Genomic DNA, 26,553 nt, shown 5'->3' on the forward strand with positions numbered 1-26,553 from the left:
ATGGCATATCATTTTATAGCATTGGCAATTTTTTTGCCAATGATTTTGGGTTCAACTGCTAACAGAAATGTTACTACTGTAAGAATTTTTGAAGGATAAATAAAATATTCCGTTTTTTTAAATTTTGTTTAATAGGAATCTCTGGTTCGCGCCGCGAATTACCCAATCGAAACACATACAGTCACAACAAGCGATGGATATATTCTTACATTACATCGTATTCCACACTCTAGTCGCCTATCCCAATCGGAACCAGGTAAAGTTGTCTTAATCCAGCATGGTCTATTGTGTTCGTCCAGTGATTTTGTTGTGCTTGGAAAGGAAAAAGGATTGGCTTACTTACTTTCTGAACTTGGCTTTGATGTTTGGTTAGGCAATGCTCGTGGAAACTACTATTCTCGCAAACACATCAGTTTAAAGCCAAGTTCTAGCAAATTCTGGGACTTTTCATGGCACGAAATTGCTATAATTGATATGCCAACTATGATTGACTACATAAGATCGGTAACCGGAGTGCAGAAGATCACCTACATTGGTCATTCTCAAGGAACTACAGGCTTCTTCATATTAAACTCTCTTAAACCTGAGTACAATGATGTCTTCGAATCAGCTCACATGCTATCGCCTGTCGCTTACATGAGTCACATAACTGCTCCATTGCTCACAATTCCAGCCGCATTGTTGGGAAATTCATTAGTTAGTTTACCTTTGGACCTTTTGGGAAATGCTGAATTCAATCCTAGCAAGTCACTTATGGATATCGTTGCTTCAGTGTTGTGTAATAAGGAACGTCCTAATTATGAACTGTGCTCAAATCCTCTCTTCCTTGCCGCTGGATTTGATGAAGATACTGTTGACCCTGTAAGTTTTCGGCTAAAAGTACTATTAACTGTGTATTTTAACTTGTATAACTTTTTTTGTAGGCAATTTTAGAACTTGTTAAACAATCAACACCTTCTGGGGCATCAACCGGACAGTTCAAGCATTACATGCAATTATATAATTCTGCAAAATTTTGCCAGTTTGATCATGGACCAATTAAGAATTTGGCCAAATATCGTTCATTAACTCCTCCTGATTATCCAATAGAAAAAGTTCGAGCTCCAATGTACATGTACTACAGTGATAATGATATTTTAGCTGCTATTGAAGATGTTGAAAAACTTATATCAAAACTTTCAACAGTTCGACAAGCTTATAGAATTCCAGTGAAAACATTTGATCATTTAGGTCAGATGTACAATGGAAATGTCAAAAGTATTGTTTATGATATTTTGCTTGAAAATATTAAAAACCATAAATGAGTCAAAATAAAAATTTGTTTTTAATACATTTATTGAAATGCAAGTTGTGTGTTTTTTTTTTTAATTTGAAGAGTTCATATTTTTGGGATCTTAACCAAACTCAATAACTACGGGATTTACTGAAATTAAATTATGGAAGTTTTTCGGTGTCAGAGGTTAATTAAGTGCACGACTGGGTTGACCGAACTTTAACTTGAAGATATATTAATTGATTCTTGAATTAAGAAAAGATTAATTCTTGAATTATGAAAGATATTTCATCCGCAAAAGCAGGACCAAAGTCTTACAGAATCCCCTTTTCTGGCTTCTTTTAAGTCGGCTCTTAAGAGCCCGAGTAAAGAAAATTCTGTTGGTATGAAGTTAAAAAACTTATATTAATAATTTTTTAAATGCTGAATAGAATAAATCTTGGTGCTATTGAAGGGAAACGAACGAGAGAGAGTAAAATTTATACATCAAATATAAATCCACTAATAATATTAATTCCACTTAAAAAAGACTTTTAAAAAACTTGTAGCATTTACCATTCTCAGTTTTATATATTGGAGTAAAGCATATGGGCTTAACTATGATATTATCTCTAAGAACTGAAAAATTTAAATAAAACCTTGTGTTGGATTTTTTCTATCATATAATTCACATCTAGTTATTTCAGAAATATTAACAAGGCAAAAATCTTCTAAACGAATGAAGATATCTCCAGGTGATTTCTATAAAAGTAATGAGTTTAAAAAAAAAAAATACACAGGGTTTTTCATAATTTGGTTTAAAAGAATGAAATCTTAAATAAGATGCTTAACATAATGTAATTTTAATTTTCAACAATTTATTAAATAAAATCTGAAAGAAGTGACACAGTTGTAGGGAAAAAGAAAAAGTGGGGAGAAAAGTAATACATATTTATTATTTATTGTTATGTATTTTTTTTTTTTTAATTTTGATATGGAAGAGTTCATTTATACAGTGGTCCAGTAATAGATATCACAACAAAAACATTACTGTTAAAAAAAGAGCCAAGTTATCCTATGTTTAAATTATGCTGGCACAAAAAGTACTGAGATGTAAAAGTGTACCAAGTTCTAAAGTTTGGGTTCAAATTCGTATCAATAAAATTTTGATTGTTTTCTTGACAATTTTTCTTTTAATTACCGATTTTTAAAGTCATTTCAAAAATTGCCAAGTAAACAATCAAAATTTTATTGATACGAATTTGAACCCAAACTTTAGAACTTGGTACACTTTTACATCTCAGTACTTTTTGTGCCAGCATAATTTAAACATAGGATAACTTGGCTCTTTTTTTAACAGTAATGTTTTTGTTGTGATTTCACTACTTTTTGCAAGGTATGGCTGTAGAATTAAAAATCTCTATATTTGATAAAAATTCAGTGAAAATGGGCGGTTGCCACGCCCCCTGGCTAAAATTCTCAGATTTTTAATTTTTTTCTTTGTATAAACTACCAGCTCTAACATTCTACCGAATTTCAAGATTCTACGACAATCAGAAGTGCTCTATGATATTTGATGAAAATTCAGCGGAAATGGGCGGTTGCCACGCCCCCTGGCTGAAATTCTCAAATTTTAAATTTTTTCCTTTGTATAAACTACCAGCTCTACCATTCTACCAAATTTCAAGATTCTACGACAATCAGAAGTGCTCTATAATATTTGATGAAAATTCAGCGGAAATGGGCGGATGCCACGCCCCCTGGCTGAAATTCTCAAATTTTAAATTTGTTCCTTTGTATAAACTACCAGTTCTACCATTCTACCAAATTTCAAGATTCTACAATAATCAGAAGTGCTTTATTATATTTGATGAAAATTCAGCGGAAATGGGCGGATGCCACGCCCCCTAGCTGAAGTTCTCAAATTTTAAATTTTTTCCTTTGTATAAACTACCAGCTCTAATATTCTACCAAATTTCAAGATTCTACGCTAATCAGAAGTGCTCTATCATATTTGATAAAAATTCAGTGAAAATGGGCGGTTGCCACGCCCCCTGGCTAAAATTCTCACATTTAAAATTTTTTTCTTTGTATAAAGTACCGCAACTACCATTCTACCAAATTTCAAGATTCTCCGATAATCAGAAGTGCTCTAAAATATTTTATGAAAATTCAGCGGAAATGGGCGGTTGTCACGCCCCCTAGCTAAAATTCTCAAATTTTTAATTTTTTTCTTTGTATAAACTACCAGCTCTAACATTCTACCGAATTTCAAGATTCTACGACAATCAGAAGTGATCTATGATATTTGATGAAAATTCAGCGGAAATGGGCGGTTGCCACGCCCCCTGGCTGAAATTCTCAAATTTTAAATTTTTTCCTTTGTATAAACTACCAGCTCTACCATTCTACCAAATTTCAAGATTCTACGACAATCAGAAGTGCTCTATAATATTTGATGAAAATTAGCGGAAATGGGCGGATGCCACGCCCCCTGAATTGAAAATCTCAAATTTTCGAATTTTTCCTTTGTATACACCACAAGTCCTATCACCGTGTAAAATTTCAAGTTTCTACGATATCGGGAAGTTCTCCATAATTTTGATGATCTGTCAGTGAGTCAGTGAGTCAGTGAGTCAGTGAATCAGTGAGTCAGTGAGTCAGTTACGGTTTTTGCGATTTCAGAAACTACTCATCGTAGGAGGCTGAAATTTTGTGAGGTGTTTGGTTTTGACCAGCTCAACAAATGTAGCGAGTTTGAAATTTCTAGCATCTTTGGTGTGGAAGTTAGAGGGGGGTCGAAAATGGCCTGAGTTGTTTCCTGTAAATAAGGGTGTAGTGCCAAAGTTGCTAGAGAACTTGGCTGGGCACTACCGTGCCCCTTGATCATTTCAAGCAGTGGAAAAAAAGTAAAACGTGCTAAAAATTAATTTAAACAAAATTTTTCATCCAATGTTCCCTATTTTAACTGATCCTATGAACATATTTGCGTTTTTCCATCTGTAAAATTTTTTTTTTGATTGTCCAGATGATCCAGATGAGAAAAATAAAAACAAATAAAAACAAAAAATATTTTGAAAAAAGAAAAATCTGATAAAATAATTTTTCAATTTTCCCAAAAACTAGAAGACATAGAAACATATAGTTTTCACTGTTCGATAAGGAATTAATTGAGGCAGTTTTCTGTTTAAGTAATTTATTTACTAAAATTCACAGTCTGGACAAAAATAGTATAAAATGAGTTTTTCCCCTATTTTTAACTTTGAAATCGATTATTTCAAAAACTATTGGGAATATTATATTGATTTAAAAATTAGAATCAAATGCACAATTTTGCCTTGGTATCATTTATTACTGTAAGTGTTGCCGTTGTTTTTTAATAATTTTTTTTTATTTTGATAATTTTTTTTAGAAAAATGCCCCTCCCACCTAAACGGGGGGAGATAGACCCCCCTCCCAAAGAAAAAAAATGTTTGTATTGAGCTCCTCTACAAAAACCTTTCATCAAATCCTGGCGCCCAACTTATCCTACTACGTGCCGAAACAACATTTTTGTTCTATACCTAAAAGTTCCAATTTCTGTATCTGGGTTGAAATCGAAAAATTTTTTTTTCTAAGCCAATTTTGAAGTGATTTTCATAAAAAATAAGTCGATCAATTGGGAAATAGATATAGTTTTAGAATATATTTTTTAAATAGCATGTTAAATTGATGCCGAAGTTGGGCAAATGACAAAAAAAATTAAATTTTTGAACTTTGACATCCTATAAATTCTAAGTGGTTTAACCGAGTTACATGTTTTATACATTGTTAAAAAGGTATATTTATCTTCTATCAGAAACTGTAAAAAAATCGAAAATGGGTAAAAAATTGTCGAAGCTAGAATTTTTTCAATGGGTGAAGGTCCAAAAAACCGTTTTTTGCCCGTAACTCCAGATTTTGGGGGTGTTAGGGGATTTTCAAATACCGTTTCGTATTCAGTGCGACTAGCTCTACAAAACCTGATAGGTCTCCGCCCGCGTATATTTTAAAACCTCATTTTTGTAACACCGTGTTATCAAAGGACTAAGAAGCAAAGAAGTGACCAGGGTTCGGACTTTACTTCGATCGAAGTAGATTTACTTCGATTTTGGGAAAAAAATAAAATCCACTTCACTACTTCTCTTTTTCAGGATCTATTTCTTGATTGAAAAATATTTTTCAAATAATAAATTTAGAGAAAGGGATTTAACTTCAATTTTAAATCTGGTCGAGGCATTGAGAAATAAAGCTGAACTGAAATCTCAAAAGATGAATGGAGGTCAATTTTCTTCGAATTCAAGATATAAATAAAGTTTTGGAAAAGATCATAATAAAAAAAGTAAAGAAAAATAATTTAGTTGGAAAATAATTTTTTTAGAATAAATTTTTGTAAATAAATGTTCTGAAAGTTTAATTTTGAAATCTACTTCCGAAATTTTGGATCTACTTCACTTTTTTTTTTTTTTGCTTCGAAATTTTGAAACTGAAGTCCGAACCCTGGAAGTGACAGTGGAATCCCTGTTCAAAGTACCTTCCATATTTTTAGGCCTAAGCGAAAAAATACATCTTTTTGGTTTATGTAGCTAACTTTTTTTTCAGAACATAATTTTAGAACGAGCATGTCCCGAAGATGTACCGAGCATATCCCGAAGATGTCCCGACCATGTTCCGAAGATGTCCCGACAATGTCCCGGGCATGTCCCGAGCATGTCTCGAGCATGTCACGAGCATGTCCCGAGCATGTCCCGAAGATGTCCCGAGAATGTCCCGGGACATGCTCGGGACATCTTCGGGACATCTTCGGGACATGCTCGGTACATCTTCGGGATATGCTCGGGACATCTTCGGGACATCTTCGGGACATGCTCGGGACATCGTCGGGATATGCTCGGGACATCTTCGGGACATGCTCGGGACATGCTCGGGACATCTTCGGGACATCTTCGGGACATCTTCGGGACATCTTCGGGACAACTTCGGGACATCTTCGGGACATCTTCGGGACATCTTCGGGACATCTTCGGGACATCTTCGGGACATCTTCGGGACATCTTCGGGACATCTTCGGGACATCTTCGGGACATCTTCGGGACATCTTCGGGACATCTTCGGGACAACTTCGGGACATGCTCGGGACATCTTCGGGACATCTTCGGGACAACTTCGGGACATCATCGGGACATCTTCGGGACAACTTCGGGACATGCTCGGGACATCTTCGGGACATCTTCGGGACAACTTCGGGACATCATCGGGACATCTTCGGGACAACTTCGGGACATGCTCGGGACATCTTCGGGACATCTTCGGGACATGCTCGGGACATGCTCGGGACATTCTCGGGACATGCTCGGGACATTCTCGGGACATCTTCGGGACATGCTCGGGACATGCTCGGGACATCTTCGGGACATCTTCGGGACATCTTCGGGACATCTTCGGGACATCTTCGGGACATGCTTGGGGCATCTTCGGGTCATGCTCGGGACATCTTCGGGACATGCTCGGGACACCTTCGGGACATGCTCGGGACATGCTCGGGACATTCTCGGGACATCTTCGGGACATGCTCGGGACATCTTCGGGACATCTTCGGGACATCTTCGGGACATCTTCGGGACATCTTCGGGACATCTTCGGGACATCTTCGGGACATCTTCGGGACATGCTCGGGACATGCTCGGGACATTCTCGGGACATGCTCGGGACATTCTCGGGACATCTTCGGGACATGCTCGGGACATGCTCGGGACATCTTCGGGACATGCTCGGGACATCTTCGGGACATCTTCGGGACATCTTCGGGACATGCTTGGGACATCTTCGGGTCATGCTCGGGACATCTTCGGGACATGCTCGGGACACCTTCGGGACATGCTCGGGACATGCTCGGGACATTCTCGGGACATCTTCGGGACATGCTCGGGACATCTTCGGGACATCTTCGGGACATCTTCGGGACATGCTCGGGACACCTTCGGGACATGCTCGGGACATGCTCGGGACATGCTCGGGACATCTTCGGGACATGCTCGGCACATGCTCGGGACATGCTCGGGACATCTTCGGGACATCTTCGGGACATCTTCGGGACATCTTCGGGACATCTTCGGGACATCTTCGGGACAGCTTCGGGACATCTTCGGGACATGCTCGGGACATCGTCGGGACATGCTCGGGACATCTTCGGGACATGCTCGGGACATGCTCGGGACATGCTCGGGACATCTTCTGGACATCTTCGGGACATCTTCGGGACATCTTCGGGACATCTTCGGGACATCTTCGGGACATCTTCGGGACATCTTCGGGACATCTTCGGGACATCTTCGCAACATCTTCGGGACATCTTCGGGACATCTTCGGGACATCTTCGGGACATCTTCGGGACATCTTCGGGACATCTTCGTTACATCTTCGGGACAACTTCGGGACATCTTCGGGACATCTTCGGGACATCTTCGGGACATCTTCGGGACATGCTAGGGACATGCTCGGGACATGTTCGGGATATTCTCGGGACATTCTCGGGACATCTTCGGGACATGCTCGGGACATGCTCGGGACATCTTCGGGACTTCTTCGGGACATCTTCGGGACATCTTCGGGACATCTTCGGGACATCTTCATGACATCTTTGGGACATGCTCGGGACATCTTCGGGACATGCTCGGGACATCTTCGGGACATGCTCGGGACACCTTCGATACATGCTCGGGACATGCTCGGGACATTCTCGGGACATCTTCGGGACATTCTCGGGACATCTTCGGGACATGCTCGGGACATCTTCGGGACATCTTCGGGACATCTTCGGGACATCTTTGGGACATCTTCCGGACATCTTCGGGACATCTTCGGGACATCTTCGGGACATCTTCGGGACATCGTCGGGACATCTTCGGCACATCATCGGGACATCTTCGGGACATCTTCTGGACATCTTCGGGACATGCTCGGGACATCTTCGGGACATGCTCGGGACATCTTCGGGACATGCTCGGGACACCTTCGGGACATCTTCGGGTCATCTTCGGGACATCTTCGGGACATGCTAGGGACATGCTCGGGACATGTTCGGGATATTCTCGGGACATTCTCGGGACATCTTCGGGACATGCTCGGGACATGCTCGGGACATCTTCGGGACTTCTTCGGGACATCTTCGGGACATCTTCGGGATATGCTCGGGACATCGTCGGGATATGCTCGGGACATCTTCGGGACATGCTCGGGACATGCTCGGGACATCTTCGGGACATCTTCGGGACATGCTCGGTACATCTTCGGGATATGCTCGGGACATCTTCGGGACATCTTCGGGACATGCTCGGGACATCGTCGGGATATGCTCGGGACATCTTCGGGACATGCTCGGGACATGCTCGGGACATCTTCGGGACATCTTCGGGACATCTTCGGGACATCTTCGGGACAACTTCGGGACATCTTCGGGACATCTTCGGGACATCTTCGGGACATCTTCGGGACATCTTCGGGACATCTTCGGGACATCTTCGGGACATCTTCGGGACATCTTCGGGACATCTTCGGGACAACTTCGGGACATGCTCGGGACATCTTCGGGACATCTTCGGGACAACTTCGGGACATCATCGGGACATCTTCGGGACAACTTCGGGACATGCTCGGGACATCTTCGGGACATCTTCGGGACAACTTCGGGACAACTTCGGGACATCATCGGGACATCTTCGGGACAACTTCGGGACATGCTCGGGACATCTTCGGGACATCTTCGGGACATGCTCGGGACATGCTCGGGACATTCTCGGGACATGCTCGGGACATTCTCGGGACATCTTCGGGACATGCTCGGGACATGCTCGGGACATCTTCGGGACATCTTCGGGACATCTTCGGGACATCTTCGGGACATGCTTGGGGCATCTTCGGGTCATGCTCGGGACATCTTCGGGACATGCTCGGGACACCTTCGGGACATGCTCGGGACATGCTCGGGACATTCTCGGGACATCTTCGGGACATGCTCGGGACATCTTCGGGACATCTTCGGGACATCTTCGGGACATCTTCGGGACATCTTCGGGACATCTTCGGGACATCTTCGGGACATCTTCGGGACATCTTCGGGACATGCTCGGGACATGCTCGGGACATTCTCGGGACATGCTCGGGACATTCTCGGGACATCTTCGGGACATGCTCGGGACATGCTCGGGACATCTTCGGGACATCTTCGGGACATCTTCGGGACATCTTCGGGACATGCTTGGGACATCTTCGGGTCATGCTCGGGACATCTTCGGGACATGCTCGGGACACCTTCGGGACATGCTCGGGACATGCTCGGGACATTCTCGGGACATCTTCGGGACATGCTCGGGACATCTTCGGGACATCTTCGGGACATCTTCGGGACATGCTCGGGACACCTTCGGGACATGCTCGGGACATGCTCGGGACATGCTCGGGACATCTTAGGGACATGCTCGGCACATGCTCGGGACATGCTCGGGACGTCTTCGGGACATCTTCGGGACATCTTCGGGACATCTTCGGGACATCTTCGGGACATCTTCGGGACATCTTCGGGACATCTTCGGGACATCTTCGGGACATGCTCGGGACATCGTCGGGACATGCTCGGGACATCTTCGGGACATGCTCGGGACATGCTCGGGACATGCTCGGGACATCTTCTGGACATCTTCGGGACATCTTCGGGACATCTTCGGGACATCTTCGGGACATCTTCGGGACATCTTCGGGACATCTTCGGGACATCTTCGGGACATCTTCGGGACATCTTCGGGACAACTTCGGGACATCTTCGGGACATCTTCGGGACATCTTCGGGACATCTTCGGGACATCTTCGGGACATCTTCGGGACAACTTCGGGACATCTTCGGGACATCTTCGGGACATCTTCGGGACATGCTAGGGACATGCTCGGGACATGTTCGGGATATTCTCGGGACATTCTCGGGACATCGTCGGGACATGCTCGGGACATCTTCGGGACATGCTCGGGACATGCTCGGGACATCTTCTGGACATCTTCGGGACATCTTCGGGACATCTTCGGGACATCTTCGGGACATCTTCGGGACATCTTCGGGACATCTTCGGGACATCTTCGCAACATCTTCGGGACATCTTCGGGACATCTTCGGGACATCTTCGGGACATCTTCGGGACATCTTCGGGACATCTTCGGGACATCTTCGGGACAACTTCGGGACATCTTCGGGACATCTTCGGGACATCTTCGGGACATGCTAGGGACATGCTCGGGACATGTTCGGGATATTCTCGGGACATTCTCGGGACATCTTCGGGACATGCTCGGGACATGCTCGGGACATCTTCGGGACTTCTTCGGGACTTCTTCGGGACATCTTCGGGACATCTTCGGGACATCTTCATGACATCTTTGGGACATGCTCGGGACATCTTCGGGACATGCTCGGGACATCTTGGGGACATGCTCGGGACACCTTCGATACATGCTCGGGACATGCTCGGGACATTCTCGGGACATCTTCGGGACATTCTCGGGACATCTTCGGGACATGCTCGGGACATCTTCGGGACATCTTCGGGACATCTTCGGGACATCTTTGGGACATCTTCGGGACATCTTCGGGACATCTTCGGGACATCTTCGGGACATCTTCGGGACATCGTCGGGACATCTTCGGCACATCATCGGGACATCTTCGGGACATCTTCTGGACATCTTCGGGACATGCTCGGGACATCTTCGGGACATGCTCGGGACATCTTCGGGACATGCTCGGGACACCTTCGGGACATCTTCGGGACATCTTCGGGACATCTTCGGGACATGCTCGGGACATCTTCGGGACATGCTCGGGACATCTTCGGGACATATGCTCGGGACACCTTCGGGACATGCTCGGGATATGCTCGGGACATCTTCGGGACATCTTCGGGACATGCTCGGGACATCTTCGGGACATCTTCGGGACATATGCTCGGGACACCTTCGGGACATGCTCGGGACATGCTCGGGACATTCTCGGGACATCTTCGGGACTTCTTCGGGACATCTTCGGGACATCTTCGGGACATCTTCGGGACAACTTCGGGACATCTTCGGGACATCTTCGGGACATCTTCGGGACATCTTCGGGACATCTTCGGGACATCTTCGGGGCATCTTCGGGACATGCTCGGGACATCTTCGGGATATGCTCGGGACATCTTCGGGACATCTTCGGGACATGCTCGGGACATCTTCGGGACATGCTCGGGACATGCTCGGGACATCTTCGGGACATCTTCGGGACAACTTCGGGACATCTTCGGGACATCTTCGGGACATCTTCGGGACATGCTCGTGACACCTTCGGGACATGCTCGGGACATGCTCGGGACATGCTCGGGACATTCTCGGGACATCTTCGGGACATCTTTGGGACATGTTTGGGACATCTTTGGGACATCTTCGGGACATCTTCGGAACATCTTCGGGACATCTTCGGGACATCTTCGGGACATCTTCGGGACAGCTCCGGGACATTCTCGGGACATCTTCGGGACATCTTCGGAACATGACCGGGACATGCTTGGGACATCTTTGGGACATGCTCGGGACATCTTCGGGACATCATCGGGACATGCTCGGGACATGCTCAGGTCATACTCGAGACATGCTCGGAACATGCTCAGGACATGCTCGGGACATCCACGGGACATGCTCGGGACATCCTCGGGACATGCTCAGGACATCTTCGAGACACATTCGGGACATCTTCGGGACATCTTCGGGACATCTTCGGGACATCTTCGGGACAACTTCGGGACATCATCGGGACATCTTCGGGACAACTTCGGGACATGCTCGGGACATCTTCGGGACATCTTTGGGACATCTTCGGGACATCTTCGGGACATCTTCGGGACATCTTCGGGACATCTTCGGGACATCTTCGGGACATCTTCGGGACATCTTCGCAACATCTTCGGGACATCTTCGGGACATCTTCGGGACATCTTCGGGACATCTTCGGGACATCTTCGGGACATCTTCGGGACATGCTCGGGACATCGTCGGGACATGCTCGGGACATCTTCGGGACATGCTCGGGACATGCTCGGGACATGCTCGGGACATCTTCGGGACATCTTCGGGACATCTCCGGGACATCTTCGGGACATCTTCGGGACATGCTCGGGACACCTTCGGGACATGCTCGGGACATGCTCGGGACATGCTCGGGACATCTTAGGGACATGCTCGGCACATGCTCGGGACATGCTCGGGACATCTTCGGGACATCTTCGGGACATCTTTGGGACATCTTCGGGACAACTTCGGGACATCTTCGGGACATCTTCGGGACATCTTCGGGACATCTTCGGGACATCTTCGGGACATCTTCGGGACATGCTCGGGACATCGTCGGGACATGCTCGGGACATCTTCGGGACATGCTCGGGACATGCTCGGGACATGCTCGGGACATCTTCGGGACATCTTCGGGACAACTTAGGGACATCTTCGGGACATCTTCGGGACATCTTCGGGACATGCTCGTGACACCTTCGGGACATGCTCGGGACATGCTCGGGACATGCTCGGGACATCTTCTGGACATCTTCGGGACATCTTCGGGACATCTTCGGGTTATCTTGGGGACATCTTCGGGACATCTTCTTGACATCTTCGGGACATCTTCGGGACATCTTCGGGACATCTTCGCAACATCTTCGGGACATCTTCGGGACATCTTCGGGACATCTTCGGGACATCTTCGGGACATCTTCGGGACATCTTCGGGACATCTTCGGGACATCTTCGGGACAACTTCGGGACATCTTCGGGACATCTTCGGGACATCTTCGGGAAATCTTCGGGACATCTTCGGGACATCTTCGGGACATCTTCGGGACATCTTCGGGACATGCTCGGGACATGTTCGGGATATTCTCGGGACATTCTCGGGACATCTTCGGGACATGCTCGGGACATGCTCGGGACATCTTCGGGACTTCTTCGGGACATCTTCGGGACATCTTCGGGACATCTTCTGGACATCTTCATGACATCTTTGGGACATGCTCGGGACATCTTCGGGACATGCTCGGGACATCTTCGGGACATGCTCGCGACACCTTCGGGACATGCTCGGGACATGCTCGGGACATTCTCGGGACATCTTCGGGACATTCTCGGGACATCTTCGGGACATGCTCGGGACATCTTCGGGACATCTTCGGGACATCTTCGGGACATCTTTGGGACATCTTCGGGACATCTTCGGGACATCTTCGGGACATCTTCGGGACATCTTCGGGACATCGTCGGGACATCTTCGGGACATCTTCGGGACATCTTCGGGACATGCTCGGGACATCGTCGGGACATGCTCGGGACATCTTCGGGACATGCTCGGGACATTCTCGGGACAGCTTCGGGACATTCTCGGGACATCTTCGGGACATGCTCGGGACATCTTCGGGACATGCTCGGGACATTCTCGGGACAGCTTCGGGACATTCTCGGGACATCTTCGGGACATGCTCGGGACATCTTCGGGACATCTTCGGGACATCTTCGGGACATCTTCGGGACATCTTCGGGACATCTTCGGGACATGCTCGGGACATCGTCGGGACATGCTCGGGACATCTTCGGGACATCTTCGGGACATGCTCGGGACATCTTCGGGACATCTTCGGGACATCTTCGGGACATCTTCGGGACATCTTCGGGACATCTTCGGGACATGCTCGGGACATCGTCGGGACATGCTCGGGACATCTTCGGGACATGCTCGGGACATGCTCGGGACATGTTCGGGACATCTTCTGGACATCTTCGGGACATCTTCGGGACATCTTCGGGACATTCTCGGGACATCTTCGGGACATGCTCGGGACATCTTCGGGACATCTTCGGGACATCTTTGGGACATCTTCGGGACATCTTCGGGACATCTTCGGGACATCTTCGGGACATCTTCGGGACATGCTCGGGACATCTTCGGGATATGCTCGGGACATCTTCGGGACATCTTCGGGACATCTTCGGGACATGCTCGGGACATCTTCGGGACATGCTCGGGACATCTTCGGGACATGCTCGGGACACCTTCGGGACATCTTCGGGACATCTTCGGGACATGCTCGGGACATCTTCGGGACATGCTCGGAACATCTTCGGGACATTCTCGGGACATCTTCGGGGCATCTTCGGGACATGCTCGGGACATCTTCGGGATATGCTCGGGACATCTTCGGGACATCTTCGGGACACCTTCGGGACATGCTCGGGACATGCTCGGGACATTCTCGGGACATCTTCGGGACTTCTTCGGGACATCTTCGGGACATCTTCGGGACAACTTCGGGACATCTTCGGGACATCTTCGGGACATCTTCGGGACATCTTCGGGACATCTTCGGGACATCTTCGGGACATCTTCGGGGCATCTTCGGGACATGCTCGGGACATCTTCGGGATATGCTCGGGACATCTTCGGGACATCTTCGGGACATGCTCGGGACATCGTCGGGACATGCTCGGGACATCTTCGGGACATGCTCGGGACATCTTCGGGACATCTTCGGGACAACTTCGGGACATCTTCGGGACATCTTCGGGACATCTTCGGGACATGCTCGTGACACCTTCGGGACATGCTCGGGACATGCTCGGGACATGCTCGGGACATTCTCGGGACATCTTCGGGACATCTTTGGGACATCTTCGGGACAGCTCCGGGACATCTTCGGGACATCTTCGGGACATGCTCGTGACACCTTCGGGACATGCTCGGGACATGCTCGGGACATGCTCGGGACATTCTCGGGACATCTTCGGGACATCTTTGGGACATCTTCGGGACAGCTCCGGGACATCGTCGGGACATGCTCGGGACATCTTCGGGACATGCTCGGGACATCTTCGGGACATCTTCGGGACAACTTCGGGACATCTTCGGGACATCTTCGGGACATCTTCGGGACATGCTCGTGACACCTTCGGGACATGCTCGGGACATGCTCGGGACATGCTCGGGACATTCTCGGGACATCTTCGGGACATCTTTGGGACATGTTTGGGACATCTTTGGGACATCTTCGGGACATCTTCGGAACATCTTCGGGACATCTTCGGGACATCTTCGGGACAGCTCCGGGACATCTTCGGGACATCTTCGGGACATCTTCGGGACATCTTCGGGACATGCTCGCGACATCTTCGGGACATGCTCGGGACACCTTCGGGACATCTTCGGGACATCTTCGGGACATCTTCGGGACATCTTCGGGACATCTTCGGGACATCTTCGGGACATCTTCGGGACATCTTCGGGACATCTTCGGAACATGACCGGGACATGCTTGGGACATCTTTGGGACATGCTCGGGACATCTTCATGACATCATCGGGACATGCTCGGGACATGCTCAGGTCATACTCGAGACATGCTCGGGACATCCACGGGACATGCTCGGGACATCCTCGGGACATGCTCAGGACATCTTCGAGACACATTCGGGACATCTTCGGGACATCTTTGGGACATCTCCGGGACATCTTCGCGACATCTTCGGGACATCTTCCGGACATCTTCGGGACATCTTCGGGACATCTTCGGGACATTCTCGGGACATGCTCGGGACATTCTCGGGACATCTTCGGGACATGCTCGGGACATGCTCAGGACATCTTCGAGACACATTCGGGACATCTTCGGGACATCTTCGGGACATGCTTGGGACATCTTCGGGTCATGCTCGGGACATCGTCGGGACATGCTCGGGACATCTTCGGGACATGCTCGGGACATTCTCGGGACAGCTTCGGGACATTCTCGGGACATCTTCGGGACATGCTCGGGACATCTTCGGGACATGCTCGGGACATCTTCGGGACATCGTCGGGACATCTTCGGGACATCTTCGGGACATGCTCGGGACATCGTCGGGACATGCTCGGGACATCTTCGGGACATGCTCGGGACATTCTCGGGACAGCTTCGGGACATTCTCGGGACATCTTCGGGACATGCTCGGGACATCTTCGGGACATGCTCGGGACATGCTCGGGACATTCTCGGGACAGCTTCGGGACATTCTCGGGACATCTTCGGGACATGCTCGGGACATCTTCGGGACATCTTCGGGACATCTTCGGGACATCTTCGGGACATCTTCGGGACATCTTCGGGACATGCTCGGGACATCGTCGGGACATGCTCGGGACATCTTCGGGACATCTTCGGGACATGCTCGGGACATCTTCGGGACATCTTCGGGACATCTTCGGGACATCTTCGGGACATCTTCGGGACATCTTCGGGACATGCTCGGGACATCGTCGGGACATGCTCGGGACATCTTCGGGACATGCTCGGGACATGCTCGGGACATGTTCGGGACATCTTCTGGACATCTTCGGGACATCTTCGGGACATCTTCGGGACATTCTCGGGACATCTTCGGGACATGCTCTGGACATCTTCGGGACATCTTCGGGACATCTTTGGGACATCTTCGGGACATCTTCGGGACATCTTCGGGACATCTTCGGGACATCTTCGGGACATGCTCGGGACATCTTCGGGATATGCTCGGGACATCTTCGGGACATCTTCGGGACATCTTCGGGACATGCTCGGGACATCTTCGGGACATGCTCGGGACATCTTCGGGACATGCTCGGGACACCTTCGGGACATCTTCGGGACATCTTCGGGACATGCTCGGGACATCTTCGGGACATGCTCGGAACATCTTCGGGACATTCTCGGGACATCTTCGGGGCATCTTCGGGACATGCTCGGGACATCTTCGGGATATGCTCGGGACATCTTCGGGACATCTTCGGGACACCTTCGGGACATGCTCGGGACATGCTCGGGACATTCTCGGGACATCTTCGGGACTTCTTCGGGACATCTTCGGGACATCTTCGGGACAACTTCGGGACATCTTCGGGACATCTTCGGGACATCTTCGGGACATCTTCGGGACATCTTCGGGACATCTTCGGGACATCTTCGGGACATCTTCGGGGCATCTTCGGGACATGCTCGGGACATCTTCGGGATATGCTCGGGACATCTTCGGGACATCTTCGGGACATGCTCGGGACATCGTCGGGACATGCTCGGGACATCTTCGGGACATGCTCGGGACATCTTCGGGACATCTTCGGGACAACTTCGGGACATCTTCGGGACATCTTCGGGACATCTTCGGGACATGCTCGTGACACCTTCGGGACATGCTCGGGACATGCTCGGGACATGCTCGGGACATTCTCGGGACATCTTCGGGACATCTTTGGGACATCTTCGGGACAGCTCCGGGACATCTTCGGGACATCTTCGGGACATGCTCGTGACACCTTCGGGACATGCTCGGGACATGCTCGGGACATGCTCGGGACATTCTCGGGACATCTTCGGGACATCTTTGGGACATCTTCGGGACAGCTCCGGGACATCGTCGGGACATGCTCGGGACATCTTCGGGACATGCTCGGGACATCTTCGGGACATCTTCGGGACAACTTCGGGACATCTTCGGGACATCTTCGGGACATGCTCGTGACACCTTCGGGACATGCTCGGGACATGCTCGGGACATGCTCGGGACATTCTCGGGACATCTTCGGGACATCTTTGGGACATGTTTGGGACATCTTTGGGACATCTTCGGGACATCTTCGGAACATCTTCGGGACATCTTCGGGACATCTTCGGGACAGCTCCGGGACATCTTCGGGACATCTTCGGGACATCTTCGGGACATCTTCGGGACATGCTCGCGACATCTTCGGGACATGCTCGGGACACCTTCGGGACATCTTCGGGACATCTTCGGGACATCTTCGGGACATCTTCGGGACATCTTCGGGACATCTTCGGGACATCTTCGGGACATCTTCGGAACATGACCGGGACATGCTTGGGACATCTTTGGGACATGCTCGGGACATCTTCATGACATCATCGGGACATGCTCGGGACATGCTCAGGTCATACTCGAGACATGCTCGGGACATCCACGGGACATGCTCGGGACATCCTCGGGACATGCTCAGGACATCTTCGAGACACATTCGGGACATCTTCGGGACATCTTTGGGACATCTCCGGGACATCTTCGCGACATCTTCGGGACATCTTCGGGACATCTTCGGGACATCTTCGGGACATCTTCGGGACATCTTCGGGACATCTTCGGGACATTCTCGGGACATGCTCGGGACATTCTCGGGACATCTTCGGGACATGCTCGGGACATGCTCGGGACATCTTCGGGACATCTTCGGGACATCTTCGGGACATCTTCGGGACATGCTTGGGACATCTTCGGGTCATGCTCGGGACATCTTCGGGACATGCTCGGGACACCTTCGGGACATGCTCGGGACATGCTCGGGACATTCTCGGGACATCTTCGGGACATTCTCGGGACATCTTCGGGACATGCTCGGGACATCTTCGGGACATCTTCGGGACATCTTCGGGACATCTTCGGGACATCTTCGGGACTCGGGACATGTTCGGGCTATACTCGGTACATCTTCGGGACATCTTCGGGACATGCTCGGGACATGCTCGGGACATTCTCGGGACATGCTCGGGACATTCTCGGGACATCTTCGGGACATGCTCGGGACATGCTCGGGACATGCTCGGGACATCTTCGGGACATCTTCGGGACATCTTCGGGACATCTTCGGGACATCTTCGGGACGGGAGACGGACAGAATCCCGAAATCCAAAATCCAGAAAGACCAAAATCCAGAAAGCCCTCAATCCCGAAAACCCAAAATCCCGAAAACCCAAAATCCAGAAAGGCCAAAATCCCGAAACTAAAACAGAAAAATTAAAAAACTTGTGTTTCACTGAAATTTTAACTGAAACATAAAATGAAAACCAATTATAAAGCATTTTAACCATACAATTATTATAAGTTAAATATTAAAACTCATAATTCTTTTGATTTTAGTTCAACGATTTTTCCAACTTTATTCAATCATAACAAAACACTGCTGAGAGAACAATAAGAATATGAAATCATGTAAAAAAGAGATACATACTAACGGAATCATACACTTGTATTGTTTTTTACGTATTAACAACTCAATTTCACATTTAGGATTGTTTTCGAAACCGAAATCCCGAAAAATTATATAAAATGAAAAATTTGCGCAAATTTTTCATTTTATATAATTTTTCGGGATTTCGGGATCCCGTTCGGGATTTTGGGTTTTCGGGATTCTGGGTTTTCGAGATTCTGGGTTTTCGGGATTTTGGGTTTTCGGGATTTTGGGTTTTCGGGATTCTGGGTTTTCGGGATTTTGGGTTTTCGGGATTTTGGGTTTTCGGGATTTTGGGTTTTCGGGATTTTGGGTTTTCGGGATTTCGGTTTTCGGGATTTTGTCCCCAATCCCTTCGGGACATCTTCGGGACATGCTTGGGACATCTTCGGGTCATGCTCGGGACATCTTCGGGACATCTTCGGGACATCTTCGGGACATCTTCGGGACATCTTCGGGATAACTTCGGGACATCTTCGGGACATCTTCGGGACATCTTCGGGACATCTTCGGGGCATCTTCGGGACATGCTCGGGACATCTTCGGGATATGCTCGGGACATCTTCTGGACATCTTCGCGACATCTTCGGGACATCTTCGGGACATCTTCGGGACATCTTCGGGACATCTTCGGGACATCTTCGCAACATCTTCGGGACATCTTCGGGACATCTTCGGGACATCTTCGGGACATCTTCGCAACATCTTCGGGACATCTTCGGGACATCTTCGGGACATCTTCGGGACATCTTCGGGACATCTTCGGGACATCTTCGGGACATCTTCGGGACATCTTCGGGACAACTTCGGGACATCTTCGGGACATCTTCGGGACATCTTCGGGACATCTTCGATACATCTTCGGGACATCTTCGGGACATCTTCGGGACATGCTAGGGACATGCTCGGGACATGTTCGGCATATTCTCGGGACATTCTCGGGACATCTTCGGGACATGCTCGGGACATGCTCGGGACATCTTCGGGACATCTTCGGGACATCTTCGGGACATCTTCATGACATCTTTGGGACATGCTCGGGACATCTTCGGGACATGCTCGGGACATCTTCGGGACATGCTCGGGACACCTTCGGGACATGCTCGGGACATGCTCCGTACATTCTCGGGACATCTTCGGGACATTCTCGGGACATCTTCGGGACATGCTCGGGACATCTTCGGGACATCTTCGGGACATCTTCGGGACATCTTTGGGACATCTTCGGGACATCTTCGGGACATCTTCGGGACATCTTCGGGACATCTTCGGGACATCTTCGGGACATCGTCGGGACATCTTCGGGACATCTTCGGGACATCTTCGGGACATCTTCGGGACATCTTCGGGACATGCTCGGGACATCTTCGGGACATGCTCGGGACATCTTCGGGACATGCTCGGGACACCTTCGGGACATCTTCGGGACATCTTCGGGACATCTTCGGGACATGCTCGGGACATCTTCGGGACATGCTCGGGACATCTTCGGGACATATGCTCGGGACACCTTCGGGACATGCTCGGGACATGCTCGGGACATTCTCGGGACATCTTCGGGACTTCTTCGGGACATCTTCGGGACATCTTCGGGACAACTTCGGGACATCTTCGGGACATCTTCGGGACATCTTCGGGACATCTTCGGGACATCTTCGGGACATCTTCGGGACATCTTCGGGGCATCTTCGTGACATGCTCGGGACATCTTCGGGATATGCTCGGGACATCTTCGGGACATCTTCGGGACATGCTCGGGACATCGTCGGGACATGCTCGGGACATCTTCGGGACATGCTCGGGACATGCTCGGGACATCTTCGGGACATCTTAGGGACAACTTCGGGACATCTTCGGGACATCTTCGGGACATCTTCGGGACATGCTCGTGACACCTTCGGGACATGCTCGGGACATGCTCGGGACATGCTCGGGACATTCTCGGGACATCTTCGGGACATATTTGGGACATGTTTGGGACATCTTTGGGACATCTTCGGGACATCTTCGGAACATCTTCGGGACATCTTCGGGACATCTTCGGGACATCTTCGGGACATCTTCGGGACAGCTCCGGGACATCTTCGGGACATCTTCGGGACATCTTCGGAACATGACCGGGACATGCTTGGGACATCTTTGGGACATGCTCGGGACATCTTCGGGACATCATCGGGACATGCTCGGGACATGCTCAGGTCATACTCGAGACATGCTCGGAACATGCTCAGGACATGCCCGGGACATCCACGGGACATGCTCGGGACATCCTCGGGACATGCTCAGGACATCTTCGAGACACATTCGGGACATGCTCAGGACATCTTCGAGACACATTCGGGACATCTTCGGGACATCTTCGGGACATCTTCGGGACTCGGGACATGTTCGGGCTATACTCGGTACATCGTCGGGACATGCTCGGGACATCTTCGGGACATGCTCGGGACATGCTCGGTACATCTTCGGGACATCTTCGGGACATCTTCGGGACATCTTCGGGACATCTTCGGGACATCTTCGGGACATCTTCGGGACATCTTCGGGACATTTTCGGGACATCTTCGGGACATGCTCGTGACACCTTCGGTACATGCTCGGGACATGCTCCCGACATTCTCGGGACATCTTCGGGACATCTTTGGGACATGTTCGGGACATGTTCGGGACATGCTCGGGACATGCTCGGAACATCTTCGGGACATCTTCGGGACAGCTCCGGGACATCTTCGGGACATCTTCGGGACATCTTCGTTACATCTTCGGAACATGACCGGGACATGCTTAGGACATCTTTGGGACATGCTCGGGACATCTTCGGGACATCATCGGGACATGTTCAGGACATACTCGAGACATGCTCGGAACATGCTCAGGACATGCTCGGGACATCCACGGGACATGCTCGGGACATCCTCGGACATGCTCGGAACATTTTCGAGACACATTCGGGACATCTTCGGGACATCTTCGGGACTCGGGACATGTTCGGGACATACTCGGGACATGCTCGGGACGTGCTCGGGACATGCTCGGGACATACTCGGGACATGCTCGGGACGTGCTCGGGACATGTCCGGAACATGCTCGGGAAAACTTCAGGACATCATCGGGACATCTTCGGGACATATGCTCGGGAATTATTCGGGACCTGCTGGTGGTTGGTGTTATAAGAACTTTCATTTTTTACTCTGATCTTAAAAATATTTCAAGAAATAGCAATGAGTGTGATTTAATTTGAGGGTCACTATGGCGTATGCGCATTATTATTAAAAGTTTATCATTTGTAAGATCATCAATCTTTGGTATATGAATGCACAGGTCTTTATTTACATACGCAAATATTTAAATTGCAATTGTTTTTATTGCTTAAAAATTGTCTGTATACAATGTACTAGGTACAAGTATACATATTTCAATCTGTGTTAGAGATAAATAGGTACTTTATCAAGTGATACGTTTTATGTACATATTTTCAAATATTGTAAAAGTCAAAGCTGAATAAGATATTAATGAAGCTGAGTGCAAATGTTTATCATTCTATATTCTATAAAAAAAAGTCAATGACATGTTGATGAATATTAAACCTGTTAAAAAAATGAGTATAAAAGAATTCTGTGCGATTCTTTAATAGGTATTCCACTCTAGATCTTCCAAATGTATCTATTAGTCTTGTTTGTCGTTGCTTTTGTTCCTTTAATATGCAGTTTAATTTTCGACTGTGGAGATATCGATAACGTTATAAGAACAGTAAGTTTAATTAACGCGATTGCTTCTGAAGAGACATTGATTATAACTTTTATTTTAGGAAACACTTGTTAAAAGATACAATTATCCATATGAAGAACACACTGTTCAAACCGAAGATGGATACATTTTAAAAATCCATCGAATTCCCAACTCTAATTCTGGCCAAGTAGCTTTTTTAATGCACGGTCTTCAAGCCTCATCCAGTGATTGGTGCATATCAGATCCACAAAACTCATTAGCTTATATTCTTGCTGATGCTGGATTTGATGTCTGGATGGGCAATTCACGTGGAAACACTTACTCACGTCATCATATCAAATACAATCCAAATGGTTTGTTTAAGGAAAAGTTTTGGAATTTCTCTTGGCATGAAATTGGTACGTTTGATGTACCAGCTATGATTGATTATGTTCGAAGCAAAACAGGTGTAGAACAAGTTACTTATTTTGGACATTCTCAAGGAACGACTGCATTTTTCGTGATGTCTTCTAAGAGGCCAGAATACAATAAGATGATTGAAGCAGCTCACTTACTAGCGCCAGTTGTCTTCCTTGGTAATGCAACGAATAGATTTCTGAGATTCCTTGGACCTATTCTAGGAAACTTAGAGCTTCTACAAAGTGTTTTGGGTTCAAATGAACTCAAGCCTGGAAAAATAATGATGGCTGGTTTGTGTAATTTAGTATGCCCTAAAAATGATTTAATTTTATACCAAAATTCCATGTTTGTTATTTCTGGTTTTACCAATGAAACTGTCAATAAAGTAAGTTATGTTTATTTTTTAATCAAAACTCGTACTTTGAGTTAAATATATTTTTTTTTTATTATAGACTCTTATTCCTGATATTATGTGTACAACTCCTGCTGGAGCATCGACAAATCAACCTATTCACTATGCACAAAATTATGATGCTAAAGGTCATTTTCGAGAGTTTGATCATGGTCAAAGTGACAATTTGAAAGCTTATAATAGTCCAAATCCACCAGATTATCCCTTGGAAAATATCGATGTGCCAATGTTCTTCTATTACAGTGCAATTGATAATTTATCTACGGAAAAAGATGTTTTGTTTTTAAGTGAGAAATGTCCGACAACGGTTGGAGTAACTAAGATAGAAAGTAGAGGATTTGATCATTTGGCGTTCATGTATACTGATAATCTTGGTATAAAACTTCATAAAATTATTATGGCGAATGTTGCATCGATGCAATAATTTTAAATTAAAATGTAATACTTAAAGACTGCATTGGTTAGGATATTATAAGCGTCTATTTTCTAATATTAACACTTTTGAAAAAATATTAAACAATACTTTATTACTGAGTTTCGATAAAGTTTAGTAACCCGTTTTCAAAATATTGATTTTTCAAAAAAAAAAAAATGTTTTATCAATAATTTTTGTTTATTTTTTAAATAATACATACATAAAACCAGAATTTCAAATATCTTTCGTTATCAAAAATTTTTATCTTCAAAAAAATTAAAATTCAACAATTGAAAAATTAGTACCTACAGGTAAAATAGTAGGTACCTACATAAAATAAAAAAAAATTTTTTTAAATATTACACTCATGAAACTTGGCAAAAAGTTTGCTTTTGGGATAAAAACCAAGGATCAAAAAAGTCTATACGAACAAATTGCGTGGAAGGGTTTTTTTTCGCGGAAAAGAGAGAGGGGATGAAGGTAAAAAATATAGTGAAAAAAAATTGTTTGTTAAATCATATGGCACTTGTTTTTAAGGTATTTTTTGATGCTGAATCTAATGACATAAAAATAAAGTCTATACGATTGCTCTAAGAAAAAAAATTATTGCCGGTTAAAAACAAGGGTGCTTGTTTTTTACTTAAACAGGTAAATATTATCGAAACCCATGTAAAAAACAGATACATCAATGAAACTCGAGATGAAGTTTTAAGATAAAGCAAGGCACAAGAGATTTATCAAATTTCTAAAAATATTTTTGGTGAAAGGGTATTAATTTTATGGGTTGAGTTATGTGTGTGAAAGGTATCGTAACAGCTGACATAAATTTTATTAATTTTTTAAGCTTAGTGAAAAAGTTTCGTTTTTTACTTGCGATATAGGTACTATAGGTACGGTGACCATCCGTCCCGGTTTACCCGGGACTGTCCCGTATTTCTATAGCTTGTCCCGGGTTTTTATTTAAGAAACTCGGGACGTATAACTGTCCCGTATTTTGCAATCTGTCCCGTTTTTGTCCCGTATTTGCACATTCTCTGATTTTTGTACTCAAAATTTTAAATACTTTGTATGGAGAACAAGAATATAGTGGTTGGGAAATAAAAGTTTCCTTAATTTTTCAGATAAAAGCAATAGTTTTAAAAAATTTTGGTCAATTAGGTATGCTTATTTTTGTTAGATTGAAAACCTACACAAGAAAATTTTTTTTTCTCTATAATAATAAAGAAACCTGGGGTCGAATCACGGCACACGATTTCGATCATTCGTTAACGTTTTGACTATTTCTCTCTCTATTTAATTAGCAGAAAAAGATAGGGACATATAGCGACCATACGTTAACGAACGTATGCCGTAATTCGACCCCAGCTTCTTTTAAGAGCTTTCAAGGATATATTAAAAGATTAATTAAAATTTAAGGCTTCACAATTTCAAAATCATATAAAATAAAAGCTAAAAAACAGCTCTCGCGATTTTGATTAAAAAAAATATTTTTTAACAGCAGAACCGTTTTTTTGATTTCTGACTATTTTGTAGCCGAATTAATTGATTTCAACGAAAATGTTACCCATAGAAAAGTTTACCTTGATATCAAAACTAGGAATAATTAAGAAAATTCATTTAAAAAAAAAATTAATTATTTTATTGAAAAATCAAATTTTGTTTGTTTGTTAGCTAATATTTTTCTTAAGAACATCATAAAAACTTTTTTTTTTAAACCTTATGTACCTGTACAATGATCATTCGTAAATAAAAAAAAACTTCCTTTAATTACCAGCTCCAATGATTTTAAGTATTATTTTTTAAATGAGAAATAATTAAATGGCGTAGGTATTTCATTTGAATATCAAAATCATGTTTTTGTGATTTTAAAAACCATTTCTACCATTTATACCATTTCTTATAAAAAAAGAATAAAATTATTTGTGTATGCCTTATTTCATAAGAGGCTTAAATACATTTTGTTTTCTTTAGTTTTGAGTTTGTTACGTTGTTGACTTTTTGTTATTTCTTTCTTCTTATAAATTTATCTTATAATTATATAAAGTTTAAAGATTTTATAAAACTAATTTTTTGTCCCGGGTTTAGCTGCCAGAAATATGGTCACCGTAACTATAGGGCAAGTTTAGGATTCGTAAAAAAAATCTAACTCGAGATAAAAATTTTACATGACATTACGATAATGGAGAATACCAAAAACGCATTTTTTGATTTTTAAAAAATATTTCAAAATTTTTTTTTTGAAAAATC

General features: G+C 46.3%; 1 protein-coding gene across 1 annotated transcript; it reads left to right on the forward strand.

Moving 5' to 3' along the window:
• LOC129913464 (uncharacterized) lies at window positions 1-24,363 on the forward strand. Its single transcript, XM_055992157.1, has 6 exons — window positions 1-78; window positions 136-861; window positions 924-1,237; window positions 23,059-23,101; window positions 23,160-23,864; window positions 23,932-24,363. Exons 1-6 carry the CDS (start codon window positions 1-3, stop codon window positions 24,313-24,315), a joined length of 2,250 nt encoding a protein of 749 aa, XP_055848132.1. The 3' UTR covers window positions 24,316-24,363.
• Window positions 24,364-26,553: the final 2,190 nt, after the last annotated feature.

The sequence above is a fragment of the Episyrphus balteatus genome, chromosome 3 (assembly GCF_945859705.1).
Source record: "Episyrphus balteatus chromosome 3, idEpiBalt1.1, whole genome shotgun sequence".
Taxonomy (NCBI): domain Eukaryota; kingdom Metazoa; phylum Arthropoda; class Insecta; order Diptera; family Syrphidae; genus Episyrphus; species Episyrphus balteatus.

Excerpts from the sequence above, each read along its gene's own strand:
- LOC129913464 (XM_055992157.1), top strand. The coding sequence starts at position 1 with ATGGCATATCATTTTATAGCATTGGCAATTTTTTTGCCAATGATTTTG. Across the intron at positions 79-135 it reads CTAACAGAAATGTTACTACT|GAATCTCTGGTTCGCGCCGC; the intron begins GTAAGAATTTTT and ends TTTGTTTAATAG. Across the intron at positions 862-923 it reads ATGAAGATACTGTTGACCCT|GCAATTTTAGAACTTGTTAA; the intron begins GTAAGTTTTCGG and ends CTTTTTTTGTAG.